This window comes from Cricetulus griseus, chromosome 3 (genome assembly GCF_003668045.3).
Source record: "Cricetulus griseus strain 17A/GY chromosome 3, alternate assembly CriGri-PICRH-1.0, whole genome shotgun sequence".
Lineage (NCBI taxonomy): Eukaryota > Metazoa > Chordata > Mammalia > Rodentia > Cricetidae > Cricetulus > Cricetulus griseus.
Genome location: NC_048596.1, coordinates 125,011,019 through 125,023,747, shown reverse-complemented (window position 1 = coordinate 125,023,747; position 12,729 = coordinate 125,011,019). Strand labels below are relative to the sequence as shown.

At 40.1% G+C, this 12,729-nt stretch overlaps 1 protein-coding gene across 2 annotated transcripts in view; it reads right to left on the bottom strand.

The window, feature by feature from the left end:
• Mctp2 (multiple C2 and transmembrane domain containing 2) overlaps positions 1 to 12,729 on the bottom strand; it is a 188,059-nt gene that overhangs the window by 121,372 nt on the left and 53,958 nt on the right. For both annotated transcript variants that reach the window (XM_035441380.1, XM_035441381.1), the window contains exons 8-9: positions 7,991 to 8,155; positions 5,712 to 5,842 (exon numbers count right to left, since the gene is read on the bottom strand). In XM_035441380.1, coding sequence (XP_035297271.1) covers positions 5,712 to 5,842; positions 7,991 to 8,155 — 296 coding nt within the window. The remainder of the gene's footprint in view (positions 1 to 5,711; positions 5,843 to 7,990; positions 8,156 to 12,729) is intronic.

The following is a 12,729-nucleotide window of genomic DNA, read 5'->3' as shown; positions in this document are numbered from 1 at the left end:
AGCCTTCACTCCCCTCATCTCAGCTAACTCAATTTACAAATCTCTGTTTATATCACCCTGTTTCGGAATGCTGTCCACAGTTAGCCAGAATCCCAAGGTCATTTGCATGATTCTGGGATCCACAACTTTCACACCAATGTTAGAGACACTGTTGGCTCCTTGCAGCCACCAAAAATTTAGTACATAAGGGCAGGAGATTTGCGCTCATTACTTCATAATGAATCCTCACTGCTTTGAAGCCTGTGCAGAACACAAGAGGGCTCTGTACTGATGAAAAAAACTAATGCTCAAACGAACAATTGCCAGTGGGGTAAGAAAAACTACTCCCCCAATTTCAAATGATAGAAACCTATCCCTTTGGTTAATTATTTCACAGCCATCATTCCTCCCCAGAATAGAAAAGAAAAAGCTGAAGTAAATGGATTTTCTGGGTTTGAGGTTGAGAATTCCACGTCTCCTTACCTGAAGGAAACGGAGACTGAATTACTCTTACTATTTTTTTTCCTACAACAGACATTTAGTAGAGCCTCCCTCTTTCTCTACAGGCTGTTAAAGTGCTGATTTAGCATTGTTTCTGACCTCCCATTCTTGTCTTTCTCCATTAATCCCACAACATTTTAATGTTTTAATTCAACACATAATTTTACCATATCAGTCAGCCAAACCAGCCCAACTTTGACTTGCCTTGGTAGCTTTTAACCTCTTCTTCATTAACATAATTCCATGTTTTATATTACAGACTGGTCGGCTTTTAGCTTAAATGCAAGGGGCAGGAAAGTGCTACAGTTTGAAAAGCTGTAAATCTCAGGCACCGAGGATGTGGGCGAACAGGAAGAGAACGGGGAATGTGTCAAGCCTGGCTGTAAAAGCAGATCAACGACATGGGCTGCAATTTGTCCAGAGAAATATTCCAGCCTGGATTGTTCACTGCTTCAAAGCCACTAATAAACTGGTAGGATGTCAGAGCCACTTTAAGACGCCATCTGGGACCGAGGAATGACTGGGAGGCAGATCAAAACAGGAGTGTGCATTCTCAGTCTAAACCTCGGCGAACTTAGTTCAGAGTTATTCTACGAAACAGAATCTCTACAATCACCGTGAAATGGAACGTATCCATTAAGAAAATGATTTCTTTGAAACAGCACAGAAATGGAATAATTGATATTCTGGGTTTTTTTTGTACAGTTTCGTTTCATTAATAACAGAGGCTGGAGGATGGCTGAGCAGGTAAAGCTATTGCCATTGAAGCAGGATTCCAGACCTTCAGCACAAACATAAAAGGGGGCATAGTGTTCACAACTAACTCTGTGCTGGGGGCCGGTGGTAGTAGGAGGATTCTTAGGGCTTGTTATTTGCTTGTATTGTTAGTTATATTGTAACACATGCACACATAGCTGGCACTGGCTTCTCTTGGGCTTATGTATTCCTTTCTATGAAAGTTCACGCACCCTGCCTCAGATCTGATGATTTCTTTTTATAGTTGCTTTGCCAGTAAAACAATAAATAAAATAGTGAGTTAGATAGTGCGTTCTCAAGGGAGATTGGCTCTTGCTGAACGCAAGTTCATCTTTGGGGCTCCATCCACCCCATCTTGACGAACTATAGAAATGATCCCTGAAAACATAGTCTTCCACCCCTCTTGAGAGTTACTAAAGGTCAAGTATAACCTGTGGGTGGGTATGCAATAGCAGAGAGGAAGTCTGGCTCTAGATACCTCCAAACATAGACGAAGGGAAGAAGCAATCTAAAAACAACCATTGTGTTTTGAGCCCAGCTCCTATAAGCAAAGGCTACCCTACCCCTGAATCTTGAATGGTGCTGTTCATCCTCCAGTCAGTAAATATCTTTGAACATGCCCTCTGTACACACACACACACACATACACATACACACACACACACACACACACACAGTCTACATTTTAAAAAACATACTGAATTTTACTGGTTACATTTAATTTACTTGAACTAAATAGTTTTAGCTTTAAATTTTATATAGATCTATAATTGCTTTATAGCAAATTTCCAAAATTGTTAACACTAATATAACGCTCACTGTACACTACATCAATGAATATTGCTACTGTTTCTTTTTTATGGTATCATATACTTTTTAAAAGTCATTCAAATATGCTATTGATGATTATATAGACATAATTAAATTATCTCTTTTAATTTAAGTAATTACACCTAAAAAAAACCTAGAAAATCAAGAAGATTAAAGTTTACATTTCTTTCAAGTTTTCTAACTATACAATGGTTCAGATTTTGTTTTTCTGTAGATGAAGGCTGGATTTATTTCAGTGTTTAATAACTAAAATATTTGAAATGAAACTGCAGAGATTGCTACTGTTTTTGGCCTGAATGTTGGCCATGAATTCCATTACACAGAAAAATAGACACACAGTGAGTTCTTTACCAAAATCACGTAAGTAATGATGTTTCTTTCCCATATCAAATTATCTACAATGGGAATCGTCACAAAGGAGAACTTCCTTAGAGAGGTTTGAAAGTATTAACACAACTGTTCTCTCAAAAAAAATGGAAAATGGGTATCAGGATACAGTGAGTATCTGTTTACACTATTATAGACTCTTAGATTTTGAATAGTTGAAGCAAGAATAGCTAAGTCTTACAGTGAATAATACAAAGGAAAATAAACTGTGGGGAACAAAAATGTTGAAAATTTGGGCTGGTGGGATTGCTCAGTAGGTAAAGACACTTTCAAGGTGCTTATTGTCCAAGCCTTCTGATCTGAGTTTGAACCTGTGAGCCCATGGTGAAGGAGAGATTCAGCTCCCGGAAGTTGCCTTCTGAGCTCCACCTGAACATCTTGGCATATACAAACCTGCACATACAGACACTGCTGTGCAATTTTTTAAAGTTGAAACTAAAAAATAAAGTCATAAGGATGGTCTATAAGTAACTTGCCTGAAATAACTGCATGCTGGTACAATGGTTTGTGTTTTTGCTTATCTATGAGACAGGGTTTTCTGTGCAGCCCAGACTGGCCTCAAACTCATGATCCTCTCTGCTTAGCCTCTTGAGTAGTAGAATTAGAAAAGCCAGGGCACCTTGTCCTGCCCTTATGTCTTCATTAAACCTGAGAAGGGGTATTCTATGTGAGCAAAGACTTCTGTCCACCTATATTCACAGCAATACTATGCTGTCCAGAGTCAGTTCTCCCAAAAGGCTCTTTTGTTATCTTTTGAATTGCAAGATTGGAAAAAGGAAAAGGATGCCCAAAAAAGAAATAAAACCCTTTCCAATCAGCAAAGAGGAAGTACAGAATTATGCGAAGACAGGTATACATCTCAGTTACAAACAGGAAATGGCTAAAATAATAAATGAATAACCAAATGACAAAACATAGGCCACACAGGACGTCTTCAGTTATTTTTTTGTCTCTGCAAAGCCACATAACACTCATTTGAAAAAGCATTTCCTATTATGTGACGGAAACATGACAATGCAATGACATGAGACAAGCAAGGCATTATTATTTGCGCCTACTAAAATAACTCTGGGCCATTCATCACAGGAGGCCCAATATACCCTCTGTGCAGATAATACTTTGGGACAGAGAGTTCCCTGAGTTTCCTAACTTAGCCTTATCCCAACTTTCTGATCCTACTGCCCGTGATACTGAAAGGGCTCTGGCATGTCAGAGAGCTGAGGATGTTGGAGATACTGGGAAAGAAGCAAGATCAGATTAGTGACTGGACATGAAGTGACTGTCAAACACCAGCCCACTACTGCTGGATCTGTGATATGTGGCATGGTCCAGGTTGCTATGCTTTTGCACCCAGTTAGCACAGTGGACCTAGAAAAGTCATGAGTGCTGCCTAGCAGACAGGCAGCAGAGTATACGTGAGAAGATCTGCAAGGCAAAGCCAATGGTGTTGGGCAAGTACGGGGTGAAAGGTAGAAATGAAACTGCCATGCTTCTGGCTGGCTATTCCCTTAGTGGGTACCTGGTCATGCATAATAGAATGCAGACATCGTGTGCACAGCCATATTCCTGTTTCTGGGTAACTATGGGAAGTCACTGGTGTCAGGTGGTTGACAGCCAGCAGTCTGCTACCACTATCTTGTTACATGTCAGGGAACAACATGTAAAGGAAAGCTGTGTTGAGAAACAAGGGAGGAATTCTGTGGATGCTGAATTCCTCTTGCAACTGCCTCAGAAATGATGATATAGAGACAGAAAGAAGGGATAACACTGCATTGCAGGGTCACACACCCTGCACCAAGAGCTGCATAGAAAAAGAAGACTGTCTGAAGAATTGCTTAGCAGGCCCAATGACAAGTATCCCTCAGAACTCCTTACTGTCCTGTTTAGCATTCCCTCATTGTAAAATGCATGGATTAAAGTATATAAGTTATTTTATTTTTAGTTTTGAGTAATAAATTCCTGTCTTTGGCTGGCATCCCAAATATCGAGGTATACTGGCTATGTAGGAGAGGAGAAAGCTTCTCTCTCCTCCCTTAGCAGTGGCTCGGCACATAGCCTTGAGCTGAGGTTCCAGGCTGGAAGCCGACAACCAGTAGCTTCTGGCATCCCTTTAAACATTTGTGTTTATCATTTAAGGTATGTTCACAAATTATACATCTATGGGGCAAAACTAAAGGGAATGATTTGATATAAAGAATGGGATCCTTAAAAATCCCAAATCCTGGCCGGGGAAATTCATGGTTGACAAGCCCAAGGCCACATCACCGGACAACTTGCTCTCCCTAGCTTGTAGGGTTCTGCTGTCTGAGATCAGACATAAGGTGAACGTCTGCCAGTGTTTCCCCCGTGCCCACTACAGGCCAGGCACGGTGCTTGAGATTTTATTTCATTACTCACTACAATCCTATGAAGAAACTATAATTATCATGTTTATAATCTTTTACCTATGAGTGACCACCTCAATTGAGTTGCTTATTTTAGACCACCTCTAAAGTAAACAAATAATAGAGTAGTACCTTTAGCTGCTTCAGATTCTATGATAGTTTATCACCAAACACATCAGGGACGTTGAAACTTTTCTATCCTGGGGAACAACTCACTGTCTTCCTCCGCTAAATCACACAATATGTTGTAAAACTCAAATGAAATCATGCAAATATTTCTGGACTTGTCCCAATGGTCTGAGACGGCACATAACTTCCTCTGGAGACTTCATGATGGACAGACTGCAGTGGGCCCTTTGAGTACACAGTGTCCACATGCATGGATTCAACCAACCTTGAATAAAATATTTGCCTTAAACAATATGTCCATAGTAACCGCATGAAGTCACCCTGGGATCTAACAGCTACTTACATAGCTTTTACATTATATTAGGTATCACTTGTAACCCAGAGATAAAATCATGTAAGATGAACAAGCATCTGTGGTACCTGGTGCAAATAGGGCACATGCCCCATGCACTCTGACCTTTGAATATGCTATTACAATCATGAGTTCCTGGAATGAGCTCCCCATAGATGAGGAGGAACAATTCTATTTTCTTATTTTTAAAACCTGACTAGAATACTGAATTGCATTCATCAACGAGAAAACTGACTAATACCCCTCCAACATTAAGTGGCTACCCAGCTTCCTGCTTGCTCCCTGAGGTAGGGGATGGGTGTCCACTCCCACCCTGAACAGATAAGACATTCTTTCAGAGCTAGCACTTTATAGACAGGAGCTCCCACCCCATTAGTAGCAGAGTGACTCACGTGCCCAGTCGCTCCTCGTGCTTTTTGCTGTCCTTTCCCCACACTTCAATGTCCAAAATGCCCATCCTGTCAGAGAAGTAGTGAAAGTCAAACTGTTCCTGCCATTGCGGGTTTGCACTCTTACACAGTGTCTAGAAAACATGCAGTTACAGGGTTTACTTTCTCAGAAGGTCGCTCTTGGCTACAGCAGCAACATGTCATGTCTATAGGGCAGGAAGTCACCATGATGGGATGGGTCTCCTAGCAAAAGTACACTTAACTTTGGGATTTAGCAAAATATGACTATTCTTTTAACTGATCCCAAATGCAGCAAGTTCTCCATCAAGTTAAAAAGACTAACATAAGAAACTGTAGAAAAGCACACAAACATACAGTGGATACATATAAATAATCTGCAATGGCCCATTCCTACAGAAGATAGCATTTTTAACTGTTTAGACAAATGCAAGCAATGTCTGTGTTGGTGCATATTTCAGACCCGGCTTAAGCATCAGATAAACTAACACTTGGTGGACACATTGAATGAGAACGCTACAACATATAGTAGCACAGAGCTGACTTCTTTTCAGTCCAAAGATACTGAATTGCAATGCTTTGGCAAAGGGAAAACTAGACAATTCCACTCTATAATACTGGAAAATTAGTCAAGTTATAGAAAATCGCATACATGTTCCCGTGTTCTCTAAGCGTGAACAAATTGCCCATGGCATGGCTTTGCTGAAAGACTCTTCATTTTTCTTTCTTTCATAGAGATTTAATTTGTGAATAAGTATTTTAAGCATTGGTGACTGAGTCTGGGCTCTAAGCCCACGGATCAACTCTTAAGTCAGCACCAACTACTTCCATGCATGAGAAAGCATGGGCAGCTCACACCTCAGCTGTTGTCATGTCACGTAAACACTTTTGAGCTGGGTTTATACCATTTTTATCATATCAGGTCACAGACTTTAGGTTCTAAGAAGAAAACATGTCTTCGAAATAAAAATACAATGTAGTGTTTCCCATAGGGAATGTGCTGGACATTGGTTAACTCTACACTTCACCTCCTACTGATTAGCTAATTGTCATAGAGATGAATAAGCTGTCCAGAAATGCTAAGCCTGACCACCAGTGGCTGAAGACTTCTCAATGGAGAGAAGTGATCATTCCAGTATATTCAGTGACTGGCTCTGCCTGAAATGATCTGTTAGAAGTGATTATCTGTATATTTCAGATCTGACTCACACTGATTTTCCTTTTTTTGTACATACTTGTTTGATGTGTGCCTGTCTTCCCACTCCTTTACTATGGAGTAAAGGATGTCAAATGTTGGATTTTTGCACTGAAATTTAGGCAGCACCCAACCTCTTGCCTTCCTGTCTCCTTTCCCAAGTTGTCTACAACTTGGCTGCTTCCTGGATGCCAAGAAGCCCAGTGCAAATATCCTCGGGTGCTCTTTCAAGACCTAGGATTCTGGGGGTGGGGGGCTTTGGAAAGTGGCAAAATTTTCAACCACTCTAGACCCTTTAATTCATAAAACTTGCAAGATATTCCTATCTAGAAGTTATTAAACAGTTGTATAAAGATGAAAACTAATTAATTTCCATGGTTTAAAAATGATTGTTTCTTAATTCAATCCACACCAAATTCCTAAGATTAAGAACTATATGGCATTTGGGTTGACAGGATCAGACAATTTATTTAAAAAAAAAAACAGTTAAAAGCATGGTTATCTTTTAGTACTTTATGTGATTTGTTATGGGGGGGAACCAATAACAACAAAAAACAAAACAAAACAAACAAAAAAGCAAAACGCAGAAATAACAGACATCTAGTTTTGGTGCTAAGACTAACAGGGGAACAGACATACAGTTTTGAAAACTATTTTAACTTATCTCCAACATTTGATTGTTATCAAATAGTGTGTTGCTTTATTTTAGAGTAATGAAGAACACTCAACTACCCTTTACCTATAGTTCTTTGAAGACCACATTGCTTCTTCTCTAACTGAAAACAGAACATACATCCAGAACTATAATTTAATAAGATTCTTTACATCTGAAATGCATGAATATAAATTCTTTACCTCTGAAATACTCTAAAAACAAATGGCACTAAGCAATACTTATATCAGTTTAATTGATCTATACAGTTACTTTGTTTTCTGGGATGCTACTTAACATGGCTGGGGAAAGGCTAAAAATAAGCTGGCTCCCTCTTGAGAAATATAAAGCAGGAAAATTTTTCATTTTTATCGCTTGGAAAGATAATGTCATCCTTGACTAATTAACAGAACTTACCTTGCTCTTGTATCTCTGATCTCCCAGTTTTAACTGGACAAACATCTCTGACATGTTCCCTCCTGAGACATTCTTCCCTTCCAACAGAGTTATACTTATAATCCCATTCCAGAGTTGGTTCTTTCTCAGGGACTCTGAGAGACGTAGGTTGCGGATCAAAGAGGACTATAAATAAATAAATAAATAAATAAATAAATCATGTAAACAGATTGATTGCTCTTGAAAGTGAGTCTGGCAGTCACGGGAATTCCAGCCCACCTCCCTGTTTCAGCCTGAAGTTGTTTCTGGCTTGGGGAAAAGCCTTAATATTGCTTGGTTTTGCAAATGCATGCTCCCAGTTCCGTGACTTGCTTCCAATCTAGCAAAAGATAGGTGCAAACAACACGTGGATGTGGCTCTGGTTTGCACTCCCACTCAGATGAGCCCTTTCATAGACATCCTTGAACTTGGCCTTGGCTGTTTGACTTGTTGGAAGGGCAGAAGGCACCCTTAGAAGCAGAGCTCTGGGGGACAAAACACTTCTGGATATTTACCGATAATGATTGTGATTTTATCTATCATATTAAAAAATGTATCCTTCCTCTCCCTCATTCTTCAGGCTAGTGTTTAAAAATCCCCATGCCACTGTGAGAGGAGCCACAACTCCAAGTGTAGCTTATGATAACCTACCTGGCCAAACAAGCTGTGTGTGTCCAGATGGGGAGATATGACACGGTGAGGTGAGAAGGGGCGAATGAAGCATCTCCGAGTCCCTGAAGCCCAGGTGGGCTCAGTAACTCTTAGCTTATCTTTTTCCTTTTCTAAAAGGTTTTATTTATATATACCTTAAACACCATATAGAAAGAAGACAGATATCTATTCTTAAACAATAGAGATGGTGGCTGCATTATTTATAAGCCCCATTATATAATTTTTAAGCTTTCCCTAAAGTAAAAAGAAAAAGTGGTGGAACTAATCTTCATACACTTACTCACCACATTCAACATCCCACCCATCTAATTTCATCTCTCCCTTCATCAGTTTGTCTCGCTAAAACATTTTAGGAAAAGAAAATCCACATTTGTTTTTATAAAACCAAAATGCCACAATTATGATCAGCACCCCCTGAGGCTTTCATTGTCCTGCTCTCTGAGTGGCTTCTCTCTACTTAGTTGGTTGGATTGGGATTCCCTCCTGATCTACAGGCTGTGTCTAGATGGCAGATCTCATTTCCAATGTTTGCTTGATAAGAGAACTGAAACAAGTACAAATGGTTTCTTTAGAGGACAAATCACCAGAGTGAAGGCTGTCAATGGAACCTAGCATCAGAACAAAGCAGCACACTGCTAACTCCGTGCAGGCATTCCCATCATCTTCTTACTACGTCTTTGTAGTCATTTAGATGCCAATTTGCTCAAACACCAGTCACAATTTATCTTAACAAGTAGTATGTTAGGTCCATATTAATATTCTATCAGCCTACTTGATCCAACTGTGTCACTGCACCACTCTCAAGAAATGTTTCCATGCTACTCTGAGTATTTTGCTGAACACTGTATGATAACCATAAACAAAATAATTTTTAAGGAAAGGTGTACTCCCAACTTTTATCCATGATGACCATGAGAATTTTTTACTCACACTCACAGGCACACACACATGCACACACACACACACACACACACACACACACACACACACACACGAGAGAGAGAGAGAGAGAGAGAGAGAGAGAGAGAGAGACAGAGACAGAGAGACAGAGAGACAGAGAGACAGAGAGAGACTAAAAATGAAAATGGAAAACAATTAAATAGAGAAACTATTCTCCTAGCAAACAAAGATTATTTCTTAATTCTTAATTGTCACTTGGTCTTCTATACGATATATTCAATAATAAAAGATACAAAACAGCATAAGTTAAGTGACTTTGTTAAAGTCATCACAAAAGCAGCACATAACACAGCACATACATCTGTGTCTGTCCACATCTACACGTGTGCATACAAACACAGAATATACACTTACACATTTTATAGTTTATTGAGTGCACAAGCTGACATGTCTGCCTTTAAAGGAAAAATGAGATTTTGATTCATAAGTTCTGCTGTAATTCCCTCTTTTGCTGCCTTTTCCTTTTTAAAAGTTTGACTTCTAACCAACAAGCTAAAGCATGACCTGTCCCATGGCCATGCTTCAAAGTTCCGACAGATATATTCCTCCCTCAACACTGCAACTATTTCAAAATCCCTTTTATAAAACAGGGAGTAATGTCCACAAAGGATCAAAGGGCATCCTACAGCCTGGCAATTGCCTAAGAAAAATGGCAGCATGTCCATGAAATATGCCCTAAAATAATTTTGCAGTGCAGTATGTCCTAATTTCAAATTGGATGTTTATCTTGGAAAGACCTCTATGTAACTTGTCCATAAAGCAGTCCCACTTAGCTCTATGAGCTCTGTGAAAATGGAATCCAAAGCTGGTTATTAAGGGGACTGGAGATGGGTTCCATATGGCAGAACAGCATGAGAGGGCAAGGCTGAGGCCTGCACCAGGAGCGGCTTGGCTGAAGCTCCTGATCTATCCATGGACACTCGTTGCATTACACCATAACATCTGGATTATGGCTTGTAATATCCCTGGGAAATATCCTCTTTCCATCAAAGCCTTTATCTATCTCAGTCGGACTTTGAACATTTTAGTATTTAACACAGCCATGTTTGATCTGATAGACTTTCTCATTCACTGGCCAAGTTTTCTTCTTTTTTTTTTAACCCCTCCCTTCTAAAGAGAATTATTTATTGCAGAGTTCACAGATAGGAAAGAAAGTAAGACTTTTATTGTACTTATTTGACCTTAAAAAGCATTCGGCTTGCACACGCCACACTCTTGATACTTTCTTTGGCATTCCTACCCAAAGAGAGGAGACAGAGCAGGGCAGAAGCAGGCATCCTGGGTGTGCTCTACAGCACCGCCAGGTTAGCAAAATCTATTTTGTTCTTCAAACATCCCCTTTCTCCCCACAATAAATTGGCTCATCTGCACTCACTCAGTTTGCCAAACAGCTCCAGTTTTCATGTCTATGTCCCTGTCTTTAAGGAGAATTTGTCATCTTAATGCAGCCTGGAATATGATAGGAGAGGAGGAAATGACCCATCAAAGGGGAAGCCCACCCCACCTGAGCTGAAACAAACACCAGCTGATAGAGCAAAGTTTCTGGGGCCTGACCCTAATTCCTCCACAGACAGGATGGATAAAATATAGCGCATCGGGGTTGTGCTATTTCCCTCCTTCCTCCCCAAGGATCAGAACCTTTTAGTATTTCGATGTGATCCATTCATCTCTCTGTGTCTGGGCCCCCACTGCATGTGATCCACATTCATTCTTCTTAGGAAGAAAAAAATGATGTCCTTTGAAAGTGCATATATCAATTATGAATAGGAAAATAAAAACAAGGTGTGGTACTCATCTTATTAACTGTGCTGGATTGCATGCAAATGGAGCAAGCCTCCAAAGATTTCCTTACATTTTAAGTCATGATAACCACACAAGAAGAGCTCAGAGGCAAGAAAAGGAGTCTGTATGTTACGAAACTTGGGCTCACTTCAAGCAGGCTCCAAGAGACACTTCAGAATCTCAAAATGTTCTCATCCAGGAATAGAGTGTCAGAGTGAATGTGTTTATTTGGGGTTTATGCAGGGGTTTGCAATGTGATGGCATTAACTGATGGGTGAAACACCAGCTCAAGATAGACCATGGAGTTAGGAGCTAGGAGGACAGTCTGTGGCCATCAACAGCAAGGCTACATTCAACTGTTCCTGAAAGTTCCAGAATGGAATGTGCTGGTGGATAGCAGAGAATGAAAGAGAAGAAACAAGGAAAGGAAGGAGAGATAAAGGAAAACAAGGAGCTGGGGAGATAGTTCAGTGGTTAAGAGCACTTGTTTCACCAGCATACAGACATGAGTTCCAATCCCCCAGCACAGCACTCACATAAAAAGATGGGCAGGGCCATGAGTATTCCAAATGATAGCAGTATAGATGGCGGGGACAGGAAAATGGCTGGGGCCAAATACCATCTAGTTCTGGTCAAAAGATTTAACTTCAGGCTCAGTAAGACACCCTGTCTCAAGGGAATACCTCAAAGAGTGATAAAGCATGACAACCAAAGGTTTCCACAGACTTCCACACAGGCACACATGCACATAGGCTAATAGGCCACATGCTTATAAACACCACACGTACACAATGAATAAATAGAGTAACAAGACAAAGCAGTGGCAAATATAGTTTTTGATTTTCTAATTAATTTTTAAATTTTTTCAGTGATGCTAGTATAAAAATTGTGTTTTGCAAATACATCCTGTTTTTGACATATCCATTAAACTCCTAAAGTCTCTGTGACAACACAGGTGGCTAACAGAAGCAAATGCATGAAAAAAAAAATAACAACCACCACTGTAAGAAAAATGATTAGCAAAGTAGGGCTCCAACTCTGGTGACTGCTTCTTTGAGACGCTGAGGGAAAGCACTCGGTCTATAAAAGACTTCACTGAAATATTCCTTTCAAGTGTTTTCAACATGTAAAACTACTGCTTCCTGTCAACAGCTTTACAGTATGAGAGAGCAAATCCATGCATGTAGGGAGCCAGCTTCCAGAACAGATCCTCCTCCGCAGATGCTTACATCATCTGAAGAGGGTCCTGGGTCCTCATATAAGGACACAAAGAAAATTTTCTACATTTCCCACACATGCATGCACAT